The sequence below is a fragment of the Chroicocephalus ridibundus genome, chromosome 1, assembly GCF_963924245.1.
Source record: "Chroicocephalus ridibundus chromosome 1, bChrRid1.1, whole genome shotgun sequence".
Lineage (NCBI taxonomy): Eukaryota > Metazoa > Chordata > Aves > Charadriiformes > Laridae > Chroicocephalus > Chroicocephalus ridibundus.
In genome coordinates this window covers 195,553,361-195,572,831 of record NC_086284.1, presented here as the reverse complement: position 1 = coordinate 195,572,831, position 19,471 = coordinate 195,553,361, and the positions used below count along the sequence as shown (strand labels likewise).

Genomic DNA, 19,471 nt, shown 5'->3' with positions numbered 1-19,471 from the left:
GATTTTTTTAACGTTTATTAAATTGATAGAGTTCCCCGAGTGAATAAGCTCGTGTAAACTGTATTTTATTTTCTAGACATCTGTATCCACACAACACCTGTCGTGTAGTTTACAGCCGCTACCTAGTAACAACTCTGTCACATTAAAAATATTTTACAGGTACTTACAAAGGAAATCAAAACCAGCATGCATGTTTGGGGTGAAATAATGTAAATAGTAGAAGAGTGTCATTCAGTGATAAAAAACAGTATTTGATGGATACCAGGTCGGTCCCACATTTTCTTGAATAGATCAAACTACTTTTATGAAACGTGCAGCTACCTGCATTTCGTGTGGTCCGTTTGTCCGCTTCTGTAAAATGGTAAATGAATAGGAGAAACTCTAAAAAATGTAAAATCAATTTATTTCCAATGATTCATAATTAAAATACATTTTAACACGTTAAACAAAATAAACGGAAGTCATTATTATAGGCAGATCTTATCTCAAACTTATCTTAAAACTGACAGTTACCAGGAGATGAGACTGTTTCCTGGAAGGAAAAATCATTTACATATATTTCTGGTATGTCTTTAAAGCTTTTTCCAGAGAGCTTACGTTTTGATGAAAGAATTCTCTTTCTGTCTTTTGTTACATCCAGTAGCCAGTAGTTTGCCTTTGGTTTTTCAATATATGTTTTATTTTATTTGTTAATGGAGAGGTGCCCAATGAGACAGGTTAGATCCTTCCTTTGAATTACTTCCCGACCTATCCCTTGCCTGACACGCTGCGTTTTCAAATGCGCGCGACGTTTCCTCTCTTTGCGTATCTGCGTATTTTGTAAAGACGCGGAAAATTACATTAGAAAAGAATTTAAGCCTCTTCCCCGTGGGGAAAGAGACAAGCAGCAGCTACAACACAAACTCTTTTAATCTCTCCCTGCTAAAATGGGAAAAAAAATCCCTTCCTCTTTACAGTTTGACTAAATGACATCTGGTTGGTATTTTACAGGAGGGGGAGGAAAACTGCTACAACTATGTTTTGTAAAATCTCTTTTAATCCAGTTAATGTGAAAGAACTATTATAGTAGCTGTTTGGATCTGAGCATTTTTTTTACGGTAACATAGACACCAACAGCAGAGAGCTTATTCTTACCCCAGCCACTTGTGAAGCTTTGAGTGAAAACATACCCATGCCTAAGACACAAAAAGGAAATAAGGTAGGCTGTAATCATAATCAGTAATTAACATAAAACAAAACCTTAACATGTTTATTCTGGGAGGGGTGGAGTGGTGGTTTGATGATACTTAAATACAGTTTCCATGGATTTCTGAATTTTTTTACTTCATAAAGAAGTGATTTAAAAGCAAAAAAAAAAAAAGCGAGAGATTCCATATTCGATGTTTGATGCTATTTTCCTGTTTGGATTGGAAAATCTAGGTATTGCAAAATCTCCCTCAAGATACCCTACCTGCCTTCTTCCCCTTGCTGTTTTAGCTGTCAGTTCTCTCATGTAATTGTGTATTTAACATCCATTCTTGCTGACAGATAGCAAAGTGCATAACGCTGTTTTGCTTGAAAATGTTGTAACTGAAAGATAAAATGGCAGTTGCTAATTCATGTAAAGAACAGTCTAGGTCAACTTATTTGATTTCCTACTGACCCGTGCAATTCTCTTAACAGGAAATTATATCATTGTTGACTTCAAGCGCTGATCTGTGATTATTTCAAAGTGTTTCATTACCTCTCATTACCAAATCTGTTAAATGAATACTGCAGGGTTGTTTGGTGGGGGGTTTTTTGTGCTTCTTTTCAGCAATGGTATAGCAGCTCCATGAAAGTCATATGCGTGTGGTTGGCTGATAGATTAGACCTTCAGCTTCACATCTACCAGCTGAAGACGCTCATCAAGATAGTGAAGGTAAACAAACCGTGTTTGAGTTAGACTGCATAATAAAGAGAGAAAAGTGATGAAGTATTAACGTGGATAAATCCCTAGAAGTTAAAAAGTTATGAATAAAGTTGAGAACTTACGTAGATTTGGGTTGGGGTTTCTTTTTTCCACAGTAGTCGCAAATCTGAAAAGAAAAATAATTTATTAAAACCTCTAATGCTAATTATATGTGCACTAATAATTGTCCGTTCTGGACCCAGTGACAATTATAATTGTTTCGAGGAATTTTATCAGATTATTGCTATCAATACAGCAATGTTGTACAATATTCCTAATAAATTATTGTTTGTCATATTATTGATTTTTTTTTACTTTACCTTAATAATCACAACAGCATTCTTTCTCAATTTTTCCCCACTCCTAAAAAGTAACTATTTTCTCTTTCTTATGTACATGTGATTACTAGGTTCAATTGGAAAACAATATTCAATATATTAGAGAACATTTTCCAATCTTTCATACTCTGTGATAAGTATCAATAGAAAACCAATCCTTCCAGTCCAGTCCTCAGCCATTTACACTGGACGATGTCAAATGCTTCCGAGCAAAGTGTAAAATACCTTGCAATAGGCAATTACGGGTTAACCTACCATAAAAGAAAATTTCCTCCTAGCTCCCTTTCAGATCTCAGTTAATACCCTTAGGGGAGAGACAGAAAGCCAGTTCAGATTTTATTCCTTTTAATTCTGTCTTGTTTAACTCTGAGCATTCTTGTCATCTGTATAAATGTGGAATAAGAAGCACCTGTTGTCAATGGTGACTTGGATTTCTTCAAAGTATTTTCTTATAAAGTTCATGCAAGACTGTAAAGTCAGAAGCGTTTTGACTTGTGGACACTAGAATTGCAACTGCAGCCTTCAGGATTCACTAGTTAAAAAGGAAAAAAAAAAAAGAGAGAGAAAGATGCAAGAAAATAGTCGTAATAGTGATGGCATTATGGATCCTTGAAGCTTAACTTTGATATTTTTAACTTTAACTGATTTCTGTAGGAGCAGAATTTGGCTCTTCATTATATTATGTCCCAAAATGGCAGAAGCAGTTTGCTATTTGTGTTTGAAATGAATGGCTCTTGCAAAAAGTTTAAAGTTCTTCTCAAGTGAAGGTAATCATTCTCTGGGGGAAAAAAAAGTGTTATAGGATCTAAAAACTTTGCCCAGTGAAATCTAAGAATGGGCAGACCAATTTATACCAGTTAAATATCGCCCAGGAGATTAATGGAAGAGGCTTGTATAAAATTGAAGTTGAGGTGAACGAGCAGCACTGTCAACCAGCCTGCCTTCTGCAGCCTGGCACGCAGGTTAGCCTTCTTCAAAAGAAGTCGGCTCCTGGTGGTGGTGGGAACACGCTGGTGATGGTGGTAGCCTTTCTGTGCCCATACACCTGGTTTGCTTTGCACATGAATTCCAAGTGTGTTATCCCATGGCACCTTCTGTGGATACAGAAGATTGAAGAAGATGATGTCAATCCTAGGGGTACCGGTCAATGTACTGGAAGACAGAAAATCTTGTCCACCTGTGTTTTGGTGTGTGAAGATGGCAGAAGTGGAAAACCAGGAACTCATCCAATGGGAGGCTGCTGGCAAATAGGAAACAGTGATTCAAGTAGAGCATCATAAGAAGCTTTCGCTGCCGCAGCCCAGCTGGGGAGAGGCGTGCGGGGAAGCACAGTTCCTCCAAACTCCAGAGTGAAAGGAGGGACTTCTCTGTTTGCTTTTGGGAAAACTGGGAGGCTGTGTTGCCCTGGCATCTCTTGGAAATATTCCAAAGAAGTAGTAGGAGGTCATTTTTAAGGGACGTGGGATGAGTAAGAGATAGATGATGCTTTCGTGTTTGGATGCAGCAAAGGGAGTGGCATTATTAAGAATGACCAGGAGAAGAAAACATTGCCTGTTCCCATTAAAGCCCAGACTGAGGGATGATGGCGTAAAGGTATCGTTAGATGTCTGAGACACGTGCAGAGGGACATGAATAAAGAAGGGTCAAGGACCAAGAGGAAGGGTAGGGAGAAATGAAAAATTAAGCTTGGAAGTGAACATTATTATTATCCTGCAAAAGTATGTCAAGGGAAGAGCAACGACTGAACGCCGGAGTGCTGGTCTGAGAATGGGAGGAATACAATGTAAGGCTGAAAGAAATTGCTGTAGGACCTGTTAACAGCATAAAAGGAAATGGAATGCACAGTGTTATAAATAGGGAATGCAGTGGTGACACTCGAAAAAGACTAGGCAGGGTACTCACAGGAGTGTGTGAGCAAAACATAAGCTGCATCCGTTGACTCTGAAGCTGACCTATGAAAGTCAAATAAATCTCAGTTGCAGCGATTCAGACAAGGTTTAAATAATCATCATAGATAGTGGCAGAAAATGTTCCCCCAGCTGAATGTTACCCATTTTGAGAGGTGTCTTTTGCAGTTCTCTGATGTACTGCGTGAAACAAGATCAGCTCTTTTCTCTCTTCTTTTTCTGAGGGCTGTGCACCGTCTCTTCTGGCAGAGGAATGGGCCTGATGGCCCTTAATTATTTTCCCTTTTCTTTTTCCTGTAGTCTCTTCCATAAACATTGGGAACAGCGTACACAAAATAAGAAACTAGCTAGATCAGCTTCTCCTTCTTAAGCTTTTTAGGCTAACTTCAGGAAAGATTATTTCAAATGTGTTACAACTTAAAAGTAAAGACAGTAGGGTAGATGATTTTCCATATGCTCACTTGAACATAGCATCAATGCATAAAAAAATTCCACTCAGAATTCTTACTTCGTAGAAAGTCAAAGAAAAAAGCCCTACCTGATGCTCATAGGATGGCTGGATACCAGGGAAAGAAAACTTTCTCAAGTGAAAAAAAAAAAATGTAGATATGAGTCAAAATTTAGATGACTTAAAACGTAAATTAACTGACTGAAGTAGTCATCTACTAAATGTTTACATTTTAGAATCATGATCTAAAATGTACTTTATTTTTCCACACTTGGTATATAAATGTAAAGATAAAGCAAATAAAATCATATTATGGGGAAAAATCGGACATTTACGTTTTGCTTGAAATGACGGAACTACCTGTAGCCAAATTCACATTTCAATGTGCAGTTAGAAAAAATGAGTTAGAAAAATTCTTTGTTGGTTTCTTCTTGAATAAATGAGACAAATGGAAGTTACTGAGGAGTCGGCATACAGTCGTAGAAATGTAGCAGGAAACACAATCTCTTAAAGGAATGACCTTTGAAGCGTGGCTTGTAGACACTCTCGAGTTTATAGAAATCTCATGCAGCCCAGAAACTAAGACCACAAAATCTTTGGCAAACTCTAGATGATAGTTCCCTAACGGGGGGAGGAATGAAGGTGTTCCGTGGCATGCTAGAAATGGCCGGTGCGTAGTGGACGACTGCTTGGACTTGCTCGAGTCCAGTTCAGCATGTTTTACTTTTTGCTGCAGAAAACCTACCGAGACTTCAGGTTGCAAGGCGTGCTGGAGGGAACGCTGAACAGTAAAACCTACGATACCGTTCACAGCCGTCTGACCGTCGAGGAGGCCACAGTCTCAGTCACAGACGCGGGAGGACTTCAGGGCATTACCATGAAAGACAGTGACGAGGAGGAAGGATGATATTATCTCACCGAGCATTTGGAGTTCGAGGGTAATGGTCTGAGGGTGGGGGTTATCTTTGGCTTGAGGATTTTTGGTAACTTGTCCTTGTAGTTGCATTTATAGTTTTGCCTTATGATATAGGTGCAGAAATGTAATTTGCTCCGTTTTTTAAAAAAACTGAAAGTAAGATTGTCAGAGGAAAAGTGCCAAGGACTTTTTGAGAACAATGGTTGTAGCATATTTTAATGTATAGCTTTGCTTAGGGCTGCAAGAACACTGGCATGGAGTTTGAGTTCCACTGGTGATTACGTTTCTTTCCCTTTTGTTCGTTGCCATTTGTTCTTGTATCTCCATCAGATATTGATGTCCTGTGCAGAAAACAAGATGTGTGCCTCACTTAAAACCCAGCTATACAGGAAATCATTCTTGGAATAAGTCAGTGCCCTAGGTAAAAAAATAGTGTATTTACAGGTTTACACCTTGTTTACCTTTTTTTGTGCTTAATTTTACATTATTATGTGATGTGCATTAAAAATTTTAACCTTGGTTCTTTGTATTTTGAGGTTGGTATATAAGTAGTAGGACTTCAAGGACAGCCAAACACCTACAAACTACTTAGGAGTGTTGTTGTGTCTACTCATTTTGCAAGTTTAAAGATATCTCATCATGTTGGATGTCAGTAAGCTTGCCATCAATGTTTCGATTTCTGTGAAAAATTTCAGGCAATAAAAACCCATTTTGTCGTGACCATTTCTGTATCTACCCAAGTTTGTATAGAATCCTACAATTAAAAGATGTTTTCAATATTTCAAACCGTTTGAATTGTTATGTGATTCCTCGTGAGAACAAGTGGGGTTTTTTTGAAAGATTATTATATTTAGTTTATATAGCAATTTATAGTGTATATATTCATTTTATAGAGCAGATCTATTTAGGAAACAAATATTCAAGGATGAGAGGCCTTGAAAAAAGGCAAACGATAACCCCTCCCTGGCAGATGAACAGACAGTGTCCACTGCCTGTTTTCCTGTGCCCTCAATATAAGCCACAAAGAATTCAAATTTTCATCAGTCAAACCTCGCACGAGTTATGAAAAATGCAGCTTTTCTTTTTTTTTTTTTTTGTGGGAACATGACTAATTCCTGGGTTTGTGTGGACAAAATCAGAAAGAACACAGAAGATGATACCCAAAGAAGGAAGGGAGGCTGCTGAGGCCCTCGCTGCGCCCTAGTGTTACACTTGAAGGGCTTCGCTGATGGACTGTGGAGGATTCACGAGGCTGGTGAGAAGTTTCCCTGCAAGACCAGACCATAGGACTTCAGGGGTCTGCCACAGGCACATGGAGCTGCAGGAATTGTGAAGAAGAGCTGTAAGGAAAGTTTTTTGAACACACTTGGAAATTCAGCCAAACAGGGAAGGGCAAGTTATGCTTCTTCCTGCTGTTCCGCATGGGAGTTGAGGTGAATTCAGCAAAAAGGGAGAAATGTGAGCTGGTGGGGATGGCCGTTCTTCTCAGCTCTTGGTGCCACGACCGAGTGCTCACCCGGAGGTGCCCAGGGAGGCGCGGAGGGCTCGGGCACAGGCACCAAGGATAAGTATCAATAGATAAATATCAACAGGGCCAGGTGGAGCTCTGAAAGCCAGGGTCGGTAAGGAGTAGCCCACCAGGCAGGAGCTGCAGCCTCAGCCCCAGTCTGGCTGTGGCGGGCAGCGGGGTTCGGAGGAAGCCAGGCTGCACAACGTAACTCCCAGCTCCCCAGAAAAATAAGGCAGAGAGAGATCAGTGCCCATCAGGCCCAGAGGGAGCTTGTCTCTGCAAGGATCCCCCTGCTTGCCCTCTGCCCTCAGCCTTTACCTCCCTGAGACCCTGCAGAGATGCCTGCGGAGGAGCCAGTTGTAACCAGGTGAAGGCAGGTGTCACCGCGGTGGCCCTGCAGTGCCTGCCGAGGCCACCCAGTGCAGGGGCATGCCAGCTCCAAGCAGGCCTCTCCTGAGAATTAGGCATTAAGAAATTTTTAAGGTTCTGAGATGACACAAGAGTGGGAAGCATTATCAAAACTGGACGCTGTCCCTAGCAAGTCACCAACTGTGTGGGATCTTGGCGTGGGAACTAGAAACTCTGGGACAGAAGTGGCTGTCGCCAGCACAGCCCAGGAGGTGATGGGTCCAACCCGCCTTCAGGGGAGACCAACCCAGCAGTAGCCCATCTGCCCGGCCCCGCTAGCCAAAAGCCCTGTGGAAAACACACTGGTTTCACTCTTCTCACCTGCGGGCTTGTCCTCTGTCCCCAGTTGTCTCCATACCAAGAAGGGCTTCCTGGTAAAGCTAATGACTCTCCCTATTGACTTGGACAATTACAGAGTAGGTTATAGTAATTTCACCTGTCAGGGGCTCAAGAGGACTCAGGCCATCATGGTCCTGACAGGCCTCACCTGGGACCCCCACCCGCCGCCTCTGTCTGGGGACTCCATCTCAGCACACTGTGGGGCTACCAGCCTCCGCAGTAGAGGGGGAGTGCTGGTTTCCAGCTCATGGGCCCTGTTGATCCAAACCCTGACCCCTGGAGTGACTTCAGACCTGCCTGATGATCACAGACAGGTTGGTGATACAGACTTTGAGTTGCCACCAGCTCTCCCCCTGCTCCAGCTTGCCCTGCTCCCTGGAATGCGGGTGGTGGGACCAGCCCTGGCTGGTGGTGCCCTGCCCTGTTGGCCTGGGGAGTCCCCCTAGTTCCATGTCCCTTAGGGAGCAGTCAGCCCTTTCTATGCCCTGATATCATCTTTAAAAAAAAAAAAAAAAAGTGTTTGTGGCTTGAAGTAGGTCTGAGTTACTCAAATTTCATGTAGCATGATACATGCACGCCCCATATGTCGAGCACTTTGCTATACGATTTCATCTGCACGCGGTACTTGCAAGACATGTCTGTCGGTAAGATCGAGATAAGTAAGGAAATAGTAAAAAAAACCCAAACAAACAACAAAACAAAGGTGATGTAACCATGAAGAAGTTAAAAGATGTTTGTGATCTCAGAGACATTAACTCAGACACAAAGTATCTGCTAAGTTATTATTAGAAAGGCAGCAGAGCAGACAACACAGGGAGGCAGGTACAGAAATGACAGCCCTCCAAAGGTCGTTCAATTTCCTAATAATTCACGTGTTTTCTTAGTAACTAGGTTTGCGAATCCGTGAACCGACGCCAAGCTTGAGAAGGCCAGTGAGTATCTGTGTGACAGCCGCGGCAAAGCCCCGCCGACATGGAAGCAAGGTCCGCCTTTAACATTTCAATTTAGGCGTTGAAATGCTCCGCTCGCTGCGGGAGGTGGGTGCCCGTCGGGGGGAGACGAGCGTCCCCTCTCGCCGCACGGTCCCGGCTCCGCGGTCCCCTGTCCCGGCGGGGCGGGGCGCAGCCTCACCGCCCCCGCCGCTTCTCCTAAGCGGGCAGCCCTTAGCAAGGGGGTCTCCTCTAATTCACACACACTCCCCTCTCCCGCACCGTTGTGGCATAAAAGGGGCTGTTGAAGCTCAACCAGGAAAAGGCACGGCCCCGCTATCGGGGCTGGGGGGGGCGTGCCCGGGGCCAAGGGCTCGCTGCCCTCGGCTACCGCTTCCCCCGCGGCCAAGGAGGCGATGGACAAGGCGAGGCAGAGGCCGGGTTTGGGGCGCCGGTTCCCCGCTGGTAAAACTCGTGCTTGTAAAGCCCTCCCCCCGCGCTTTACACCCGAGCAGAGCAGAGAGCGGGCAGCCCCCTCACCCCCCCACCCGCCCCTCCTCGCAGGACCGGGCGCAGCTTCGGGGGGAGCGCTATAGCGAGGGGGCGGGTGGCCTCCGGGGGGGACCGGGTGGCCTCGCTGCTTGGCCCTGCGGACACGGCACCCTCTCAAATGCATCCTGGGAGGGGGGTCTGGTGTCAGGCCCCTGGTGTTTTCAGGCTTGTGGGGGCGGCCGAGCTTCCCCCGGGACACGCCAAACGCGGAGGGCGGTTCGGGGCATCTCTGCGTGGGCGGAAAGGGCGGCTCCACGGGGGACGCGGTGTCGGGGAGGGGAGTGTGGCGGGGTGAGGCGTCCTGCACAGGGGGTGCCGTTCTGCACCTCCCGAAGGGGTTTTGGATCAAACTGTGGCTGTTTGAGCAGCAGCCGCCGAGCGCGGACGGAGGCGACGGCGGGAGCCGCAAGGCAGCGACGGGAGAGTCCGCTTGCGGAGGCCGCGGGGGGAACCTGGGCTCGTTTGTGCGGAAGGGACAGAAACTGGGAGCCCCGTGGGACCCGCAGAGACACCCCGGGCGGCCCGGGTTGCCCAGCGGCGTTTTGTTCTAATACAGACTAAAAAAAAAAAATTAAATTAAAAAACAAACAAACAAAACCCACCAGCCAAATATAACACTAACCAACCAAAACCCAAAGTTTTTGAGTTTGGGGGCAATACTGCCCCTCCCCGAGGGCTGTTCAGTTGTCCCCCGTGTCCGTGCCCGGGTGGGGGTGCCGGGCGAACGACGGGGGGGCGGCGGGAAGCCCTCGCCAGTCGCCATCCAGCAGCGCCCGGGACGGGGCACGGCTCCTGCTTTTACCCATATTTTCATGTTTTTCACTTGGCTTCCCCCTCCCTCGCACCGAAACGGACCCCGCCAGGGCAGAGCGGGGTCTCGTCCCGGCTCCGTGGCTGGCAGCCTGCTGATGGCGACCACCTTCTCCCCGGCGCGCTCCGGGGCCGGGGATGCAGCAAGGCAGGCGCCCACGCAGCCCGGCAGCTCTTCGCTTTGCTCCAGGTTAGCTCCCAATACACTGGGAGAAAATAGAAACAAAAATAAGTTAATTGCTCCTGATCCTGCTCAGGAATCTTAAAAAATAAATAGCTTCCCCGAGCCAAAGAGCGCAAGGCGTTCATTTAGCAGCAACGGGGCTAAACATTTGTTGAACTGGGAAAGGAACAAATGAGAAAGTGTCATTCATGGCTCCAGCTGCCGCTGGCCCCTCCCAGCCACTTTCACCAAGGGCCCTTTGGAGCTGATGACACCGCTGGGTCCCCTCACAGGCGGACTGATTAGATTAGACGTGATTGCTGCAGTTCACGTTCGTAGCTGGCACACTTAGACAAATCGCTTGCATGAATTACGGGAGGGCCGGGAGCGCCGCTTTAGAGGGTCACTTGTAATTTCGATTATATGTGATTAAAGGCTTTATACGTGAAAAGGCTTAATTTGCACCCGTTTGGTGTTCGGTTTAGAGGGGGTCTGTACGAGTCGCACTGTACTGTCAAACTTTGTTTTACCTCCGGGAACACTTGTGTTTGGCGGGTCAGTGTCAACTGTTTTTTCTTTTGTGATGGATTCGGTTAAAAATAGCAATACTTTATTCTTTTCCTTGCGGTGGAACTGATAGAGAGGGATGCCAACACGCACTCACTGTATGGGGAGACTATACATAGTCTCAGAAGGTATATACACACATATATTTGTATGTGTATATATATTTTTCATTATTTTTTTCCCCCGGAAAAAATGTCAGTGGAGAAAACGCCGAAGTGTTACAACTTAAACCAACCCGACCAAGCCCAAGCGCCTTTGCCCGCGCTCCTGAAGCAGTGTGGCCACCGTGGAGCCCGCGGCTGTTGCCCGCTGCGCCCGGGCTCCGCTGCCGTCCTCGCCTCGCCGGGGCCAGGGCCAGGAGGGCCGGGGAGTCCCGTCCCCCGCCCCAGCAGCCGGCCGGGCAGTGGCAGCAGCGGGTTCCCACCGAAAAGGACGGCGGCGCTGGATCTCCCTCAACCCGGCTGATAAAGGGGGACCGCAGCTGGCCCTCCACCCTGGTAACGCCGGGGTCGGCTTCTCCCCGCTTTAACTACTTCCCCCGTTTGTATTTTGACTTCCCCAGCGGCTAATCCCGAGTTTTAAAGGAGCCGGGGTCAATGCGCTGGGCTGCGGCGGGGGCTGCGGGCTCGGACGCGGGGCGCGGCGGCGGAGCGGGGGAACGGAGGCAGCTCCGGTCCCGTCTCGGGGAGTAAATCGCCTCTTCACAAACCCAGTGGCTCGGGAGGGAACGGCGAGGACCGGGATTTAGTGGGAGCAAACCCCAGCTTTTGCAGCGAACCTCGATGGTGGCACCAATAATGATGATTATTACAATAATAATAACAACAGTCATCGGGCTCTGACCAGGCGCCGTCGGGTCTGCCGGTGCCGCGGCCAGGAGCGTTTTCCGTAGCCTCCCGGGTCCTTCGCCGTTAAACTCGCCCAGACAGACGGCCCCGGAGCCCGGTCGCTCCGTGTCGCCCCTTCCCCGGCCGTGGGGAGCCGGCTCGGAGCCCACGGAGGGAGCTCGCTGAGAGGGCGGGAGGGCTGCGGTAAAACACTTCCAGGAAAAGATTAATACACGCAACAGAAGGTTAGCGGAGTTATTATCCTTTTCAATTCATTTTTTACTTAAAAACGCAATGGAATTATTCATTTTATTAAGGAGGAAGAAATTAAAGATTAGGCTTTAGGCGGTATTTTACCTCCCTCTAATCGCCTCTGGGATCGGATTGGAGTAATCCTGACGACGAGATGAATTCGCCGGTGACTCGAATTTTGAGTGCATGTAGAGATACGTTATGATAATAATGCAAGTGAGCAATATCAAGAACATAGCTTAGAAGCGAATGAAACATAAAACCGATTACGGGGAAAAAGAGAACAGCAGCCATCCCCGGCAGAACACGAAATCAACTCGAGGCAAAACTTTTGCCCTTAATTCCTTCGACGGTTTGTAACTCCGGGAGGCCGGCGGGCCCGCTCCTTCCCCCCGCCGGCCCCTTCTGCCGGGATTCGGTACGTGCCGCCAGCCTGGAGAGAGGTCCGGGCCCGGGGGGGCTGGTCGTGCCTCCAACCCCCGAAAAAAGAAACCGTCCAAGAGGTTGCTTTTCGCCACTCTCAGAGCCTGTAAATCTCTCTGCCTCGGGAAGAAATAAAAAAAAAACAAACCCTCCCTGCATCAGCACGACTGCAGGATATTTGCAGCTCGGCAGATGTGTAATATCGCTAAAAAGATGAGGTCCGAGTGCAAAGCAAAACTAAGCCCGGGACAGGACTAAAAAAAAAATTATATCGGCGTTGATTTTAATAAGTCTATCTCTATTGCTGCAACTCCAGCACTAGCAAGGCTCCATCACTGAGATGAAAGTGATTTTCCCAAAAATAAAAATTTTTTAAAAATTAAATATGGCTTTTAGAGCGCTATTAGGCACCAATATGAACCTTAATGTGCTGTACGGAAAGAAACTGCGGCATATCCGTAAAGAAGTAACGAATAATAAAGCTCCCGCTTCTCCAAGTGTATCTCAGAATCGAGGAGGCCAGTATAATTGTAACGGCAGGGCTGTAATTGCTGCTTTGGGATATTTACCCTGCTCAAATGACACTACATATTTTACTTTCAAACACATGTCAAAAAGTCAATCCCAAAAAGACCAGTTAAGAGCAAGCTGTTAACATATTAAGTATATGGGATTTGAAGCCTCTAAAACCCACTCAACAATAATTCCCTTCTTCAGCACCAATCAAGAGGAAATTTGCCTAGATTGAATTAAATGTAAATTGCTCTGAAGGAGGAAACTCTCCTCTGGCGGGCACAAAACAAGCGAGACACACCGACACCCCGGAGAAACGGGCAGCTGCCCCGCACGGCGCTGGGGGGACACGGGTCCGGGTCCCCGCAGTCCCGTCCCCCGCCCCCCCCCCCCCCCCCCCCCCCCCCGGGATCGGTGACAGCGGCCGAGCCGGGGCTGGCGGTGCCGGTCGGGAAGCAGCAGGTAAGAGGCGGGCGGCTGCGGCAACCCGATCCGGGGCGGCAATTACGGTTTTAACGCTGCGTCCCATCTGCCGCGGGGGCAGCGACCCCCAACCCGGCCGAGGGAAAGCAGGGAGCTGGGCTGGAGCGGAGCATCGCGGCCGGGCACCCCGGCACGGCTCGGGGCCTTCCTCCGCCCCACGCGTGTCCCCACGGCTGTGTCCATCCAGGGGTCAGCCCCGTGAGCTGCGGGGCACCGAGGGGACGGGGCGGACAGGGAGGTCGCGGGGCGGGCGAGGCGCATCCCCCGCGGGGAGGGATGCCCGGGCCCCCGCCCGCCGTCGGACGCCTGTCCCGGTGACCGGGGGACATCTCTTCCTCCGTCCCCCGCAGCTCCCCGGCGCTCGCACGGCAGCTCCCGGCTGCCGAGGGACCGTCGTGCAACAGCCGCTGCCGCCTCCTCCTCAAACGGGGCCGCGGTCACCCGGCGCGGCATCGCCCCTGTCACAGCGCCAGGGGCGCGGATGCTTCCCTCCATCCTTCCCTCCATCCATCCTTCCATCCATCCATCCACCCATCCATCCCTCCCTCCCTCCCTCCCCCGGGCTCCAGCCCTTCCTCTCTGCTCCCGCTTTCCCGCAAACGAGTTGTCCTGGTCCGGGAGGGACGCAGCCTTTTGCGGAGTCCCCAGCTGGTGCCTGAGCAGCGGGAGCCCGGCCTCCCCACCTCGCTGGAGGCTCCTCTCCACCAGGAAGACCCAGGACCCCTTTCCTCCCTCCCCCGGCCCCGGAGAAGGGCAGTCCTGGGCCGCCGGAGTGGAGGCCGCCCCGTGGGCTCCTCCGCCGGGGGAAGCGGCCGGGCTCTGCCTCCCAGTGCCCCGCCAGCTCCCGGGGCGGCGGGGAGAGCGAAGGGACCGCGGATTTCGGCAGCGGCCTCAGATTCACCAGCCGAGTGATGCCCGGGGCGGCGGGAGGAACGGGAGCTTGTCCTGACCCCGAGCCGGCCTCTGGGGGTGGCGGTGGGACAGGGGGGGAATACAGAAAGTCCCTTACCCACCGCTATTCCTCTCCTCTCCCCGACCCCCTGCTTCGGGGCGCTGGAGCTACCCAGGGCCGCCAAAGCTTTGCTTAAATATCCGGGGAGCGCAGCTGTTTAGGTGCACATACATACCTATAAGCAGCGTGTGTGCTGTGTGTTTCTTCGTGTATCTATACCGACTCTGAGTTTTCGGTATTTGTGTTGTGCATGTACTATTTACGGACAGAGAAGCTATACCTTGCGTGTATGCAGGTTACTTTATATATTATATATTTTTTTAAAAATAATGCTTCTGATTTGAAAGGCACTCCCTCTTCCTACCCCCTTTTCCTTCTCTTCCCCAGCCCCAGGTTTTGATTCACCCTTTTGCTCACAAGCACTCGTTGGATTTGGCCCCGGTGGTTCCCGCATACCCACGCGTTGCTCTCGCCGTCTGCTCATCGCAAGTTCCCTGCTCGCTTGTTTACTGTGTTTTCCAAAAGCTCACCACCGCCTGACCTTGCTCTTTAAAGCTGTGAGCAGACCAGGAGCAGTCACAGGACCAGAGCAGCCATCTCCTTCCCTCCCTCAGACATACACACCCACGTACAAAGAGAGCTCGGGCTGGAAAGTGGCAAGGAAACAAACAGCTTCCCCTCCAGCCGCTTCTTCTGCAGCACCTCGTTTGACAAATACCCTGGCGCTTGCCCTTGAATTGGGTTTCACATCCCTATTTAGCACTTGGACAATGATTTTAGATGATGTCACTTAAAGCCAAACAAGAAAATTGATCTCGGATTTGCTTGGCCTCTAAAGCCTGGTTAAGCAGATTGCAAATAATAATAATAATAAAAAAGAGAGAGAGGGAGGGAGGGAGGGAGGCAGAGGGGAGAGAGGCGAGAAGGAAGGAGAGACGCCTCCTTCCCTGGGCGGGGGAGGCGCGGGCGCCAATGAAAAGTAGCCGCTTACTGGGGGGGAAAAAACTTTTCCTGTTGACTGTTGGAAGCGAATTGAGCAATTATCTAGTTTACCTTCTCCTCTTGGAAGTTAACGATTGGCGAGATCTTGGCTGCGTTATTGACACAACACTTTCTATTGATAGAAATAAGTAGCGATTGTCCCGAGTCATTGGTGCGCCAAAGTAAACTGTGATGGGCTGGCATGAGTCCACTGGACTGAGAAGGCTGGTTCCGCCGGCGGAGGCTGTGGTGATGGTGGCGGCGGCGATGCTGGTCTCCCTCCTTGCAGCTCAGTGACAAGAAAAGGGGCAGAGAGAGTGAAAAAGAGAGAGAGAGGGGAGAGGAGGAAAAAGGAAAAAAAAAAAAAAAAAAAAAGAGGCGTCTACCACAGCGGCTCAAACCGGGCGAACAAATGCAATCCAGCCATGGACAATAGTGGCCACCACACGGCGACCAAAATCCTAGCGACTCCTCCGGCCAGAGAAAGCCTGTCTGCCAGGAGCAACATGATCAGCACGCCCAAGCCCCTCGCCTTCTCCATTGAGCGCATCATGGCGCGGACGCCAGAGCCCCGCTCCATCCCCGTCCCGCAGCTCCTCCACGGCTCCGTGGCCAAAGGCGACCCCAAGCACCCGCTGCACCTCAACTCCTCCATCCCCTGCATGATCCCCTTTGTCCCGGTGGCGTACGACCCCCTGCCCAAAGCGGCGGTGGCCGGAGCGGAACCCAGGAAGGCTCATTTAGACTCCTCTTCCTCGCCCTCCTTTAGCTGCGGCGATCTCTTGAACTGTGCCCTGAGCTTGAAAGGAGATTTCCCCCGCGATGCCCTGCCCTTGCAGCAGTACAAACTGGTAAGACCCCGAGTGGTCAATCACTCCTCCTTCCACGCCATGGGAGCCCTGTGCTATTTCAACCGAGGCGACAGCCCTTGTCACCCGTCCTCCAGTGTCAACATCCACCCGGTGGCTTCTTATTTCCTCAGCTCTCCCCTGCACCCGCAGCCCAAGGCTTACCTGGCGGAGCGGAACAAGCTGGTGCTGCCGGCCGTGGAGAAGTACCCGGCGGGGGTAGCCTTCAAGGACTTGTCGCAGGCTCAGCTCCAGCACTACATGAAAGAAAGCGCCCAGCTCCTCTCGGAAAAAATCGCCTACAAGACCTCGGAGTTCAGCCGCGGCTCCCCGAGCAGCAAGCCCAAAGTTTTCACCTGTGAAGTTTGTGGAAAGGCAAGTAGAGCCGCGGCCCGCCTCCCTTCCCCCTGCTTCCCCAGCCTCCTACCCCCGTCCGTCTGTCCGCCGGGTTGTCGGTCACCCGCTTTGCTTGATTTTTAAACGACGGCGTCCCCTCGGCGCTCTCGCCTTCTAATCGCAATTTTTTAAAATTTTTGTTTTGTTTTGTTTTGTTTTTTTTTGTCTGATTTCACTCTCAAGGTATTTAATGCACATTATAACTTAACTCGCCATATGCCGGTGCACACGGGAGCCAGACCCTTTGTTTGCAAAGTTTGCGGGAAGGGCTTCAGACAGGCGAGCACGCTTTGCCGGCACAAGATCATCCACACCCAGGTGAGCCTCCCTCCGTCCCTCCTTCCCTCCCTCCCTCCCTCCCGCCCGCCCCGAGACCCCTCCGCTCACGCTTTTTGGGGAGTCCGGCGTTACCCGGCTGCTCCGAGGCAGCGGCGCGGTGCGGGGGGCGGCCGAGACGCAGTCGCGGGGGGATGTCATTTTCCCCAAGCACGGTGGGGTACCGGGGGTGCCCCGCTGCCGGCGATGGGGAGCCGACAGCTTACACGCAAACCCCGCAAACCACCACAGAAACCCTGCACACCACCACACAAACCCCGCAAACCACCACAGAAACCCCGCACACCACCACACAACCCAACAAGCCGCGACTCGGCGTTTGTTTCCCCCCAGGAGAAGCCACACAAGTGCAACCAGTGCGGCAAAGCCTTCAACAGGAGCTCGACCCTCAACACGCACACGCGAATACACGCCGGCTACAAACCTTTTGTCTGTGAATTTTGCGGCAAAGGATTTCACCAGAAAGGTACCGGTCCCCAGCGCCCTCTCCCTTGCACACGCGCCCCCCCTCCACGCCCCAGGCGAGGTCAAGCGTCGGGACAATTTGCGACGGGGAGAGTGGGGGGAAAGAGTTGATTTTGGTTTTAATTTCCGTTATTAGAGATTTGGGTTAATTTTAAGCATCGCTAGCACCAGCACGTTTCCTACGGCACGGCCTCCGGAGCGGGGCAGGGCTTTGGTTTTGGGGGGAGCGCGGGGGCAGCGCCGGTTTTCCGAGCGCGGCAGCGCGCAGCTTCCAGCGCGCTTCGGAAAACGAGTCCGCCGCCGCCTGTCCCCTCCGGGCGCAGGAGTTTGGGCAGTTTTCCTCCCCGCGTTGCTGGGAAGGCTGCAACCGGGGGTGTTAGTTCTGCAACCGGTGCGATTTGGGTTTATTCGATAGTTCCCTTCTCGGCTGCCAGAGGAAGGGCCGCGGGAAGGACGGGGGAGGAGGCAGGTATTTGCTGAGAGAGCGGCGGTCGTTTTCGGCTAAAGCCGAGAGGGATGGGACAGGGTTTGGGGATTATTTCCCTCCTCTTCGCAGCGTCCAGTTTTTCAGCCCCGGGTCCCTTCGCTCTTTTTGTCTCCCTTCCCAGGCAACTACAAAAACCACAAGCTAACTCACAGCGGGGAGAAGCAGTTCAAGTGCAATATCTGCAACAAGGCTTTCCACCAGGTGTACAACCTGACCTTCCACATGCACACCCACAACGACAAGAAGCCCTTCACCTGCCCCACCTGCGGCAAAGGCTTCTGCAGGAACTTTGACCTCAAGAAGCACGTCCGCAAACTGCACGACAGCGCCCTGGGACTGCCCCGGCCCCCCGCCGAGCTGGGGGGGCCCGACCAGCCGCCCCCCCCCGGGCCGCTGCTGCAGGGCCCGCCGCCGCTCCAGCCCTGAGGGGCGGCCGCGGCGGGGGCTCCCGCCGCCCCCAGCCCGCCTCTTTGCATGCACCTGTTAAGCGGTTTTTGTGTATTATGCTCTATATCGCCACTAACGTTTATGGGACTGATTGTTTCCTCTTTATTTTTTTTTTAAAGACTATTTTTTGTTGTTGCTGTTGTCGCATCTCAGGTGGCGAGATGGTTTTAAAAGGAAAAAAAAAAAAGAAAAAAAAAAAAGAAGAAAAAGCGCCAAGCCAATTTCTGCTGTATTTATTTGGGATCTGTATTACCCGAGCCGGGAAAGCTGCACCACTTTAATTATTTCGATGTATATATATTTCCATTGTGTCGATCCCGCCCTGCCTCCGCTGCCTGCTGGTTATCTCCCCCCCCACTTTCTTGGTTTCCCCTTCTCCCTCTCCCCCTTCCCTGAATATCGTATCTATATGGACAGAGCTGGTTCGCTATGTACGGATCTGAATTTCGGTTTGATTCTTGCACGTGGAAAAAAAAAAAAAAAAGAAAAAAAAAAGAAAGAATTCGTTGAGCTGGTGGAAATAAATCTGTGAACAAGAGTGGCGGCGGGGGCTGGCGCTGGCGGCCCCGGGGGCTGCGGGCGGGCGGGGAGCGCGGCGCTGGCGTTGTCTAACGGCAAACCTCCCCCGCTTCCTTGCCAAAACACTGAAACAACCGCTAAAGACTTTAATTAAGAGGGGTAATTAGTTCGGATTGATCAAAGCCGGGTTGTTATGTTATTAGCTGCTCAGCAGACTCTGCCAAGCCGAGCCTTGAAAGCGGAGCCCGCTCGTCGGTGGGCGCCTGAGGAGCGGCGGGAGGGGGGCGGCTGGGTTTGTCGCCCCGCTCCCCCGGGGGTAACAGAAACAGGCCTGAAAAACGGGTGCTCCCCCTCGGGAAAAGCAGGGGTACCGGCTTACCCCCCGCAGCTCCGGGCTTGGGGGCCCTTTACCGGGCGGGGGGGGGGGTCGGGCGGTGCTTCTCTCCGGGGCAGGGCCCGAGGGCGGGGGGCCGGGGGCGTCCGGGGAGAAGCGCAGGGAGCCCCGCGGGGGCTGGGGGCCTGCCCCGCTCTCGGGGGACCCGGCGGTCACCTCTGCAGGACCGGTCCCTCGCAAGAGGGTGGTTTGGTCCCGCGGGGCAGCCCTGCTCTTCCCGAGGTTTTTCAGCATCTGGGGTCCTCCCTGGGTTTTGGCTGTATGGGAAGAGTCGCGATGGTGATAAAGCTGCTAATGTTACACCCAGGAGAGGGATATCCCTCTGCAGGCT

The 19,471-nt window shown here is 50.9% G+C and overlaps 2 protein-coding genes across 9 annotated transcripts in view; both read left to right on the top strand.

Moving 5' to 3' along the window:
• CADPS2 (calcium dependent secretion activator 2) overlaps positions 1 to 6,319 on the top strand; it is a 320,439-nt gene extending 314,120 nt beyond the window's left edge. For all 8 annotated transcript variants that reach the window (XM_063323277.1, XM_063323280.1, XM_063323282.1 and 5 more), the window contains 2 exons: positions 1,796 to 1,900; positions 5,360 to 6,319. In XM_063323277.1, coding sequence (XP_063179347.1) covers positions 1,796 to 1,900; positions 5,360 to 5,530 — 276 coding nt within the window. In that variant the 3' untranslated portion in view covers positions 5,531 to 6,319. The remainder of the gene's footprint in view (positions 1 to 1,795; positions 1,901 to 5,359) is intronic.
• Positions 6,320 to 15,191: 8,872 nt separating this feature from the next.
• Positions 15,192 to 18,658, top strand: FEZF1 (FEZ family zinc finger 1). Its single transcript, XM_063324244.1, has 4 exons — positions 15,192 to 16,471; positions 16,676 to 16,810; positions 17,162 to 17,294; positions 17,902 to 18,658. The coding sequence occupies exons 1-4, from the start codon at positions 15,674 to 15,676 to the stop codon at positions 18,204 to 18,206; spliced, it is 1,371 nt and encodes a 456-aa protein (XP_063180314.1). The 5' UTR covers positions 15,192 to 15,673; the 3' UTR covers positions 18,207 to 18,658.
• Positions 18,659 to 19,471: the final 813 nt, after the last annotated feature.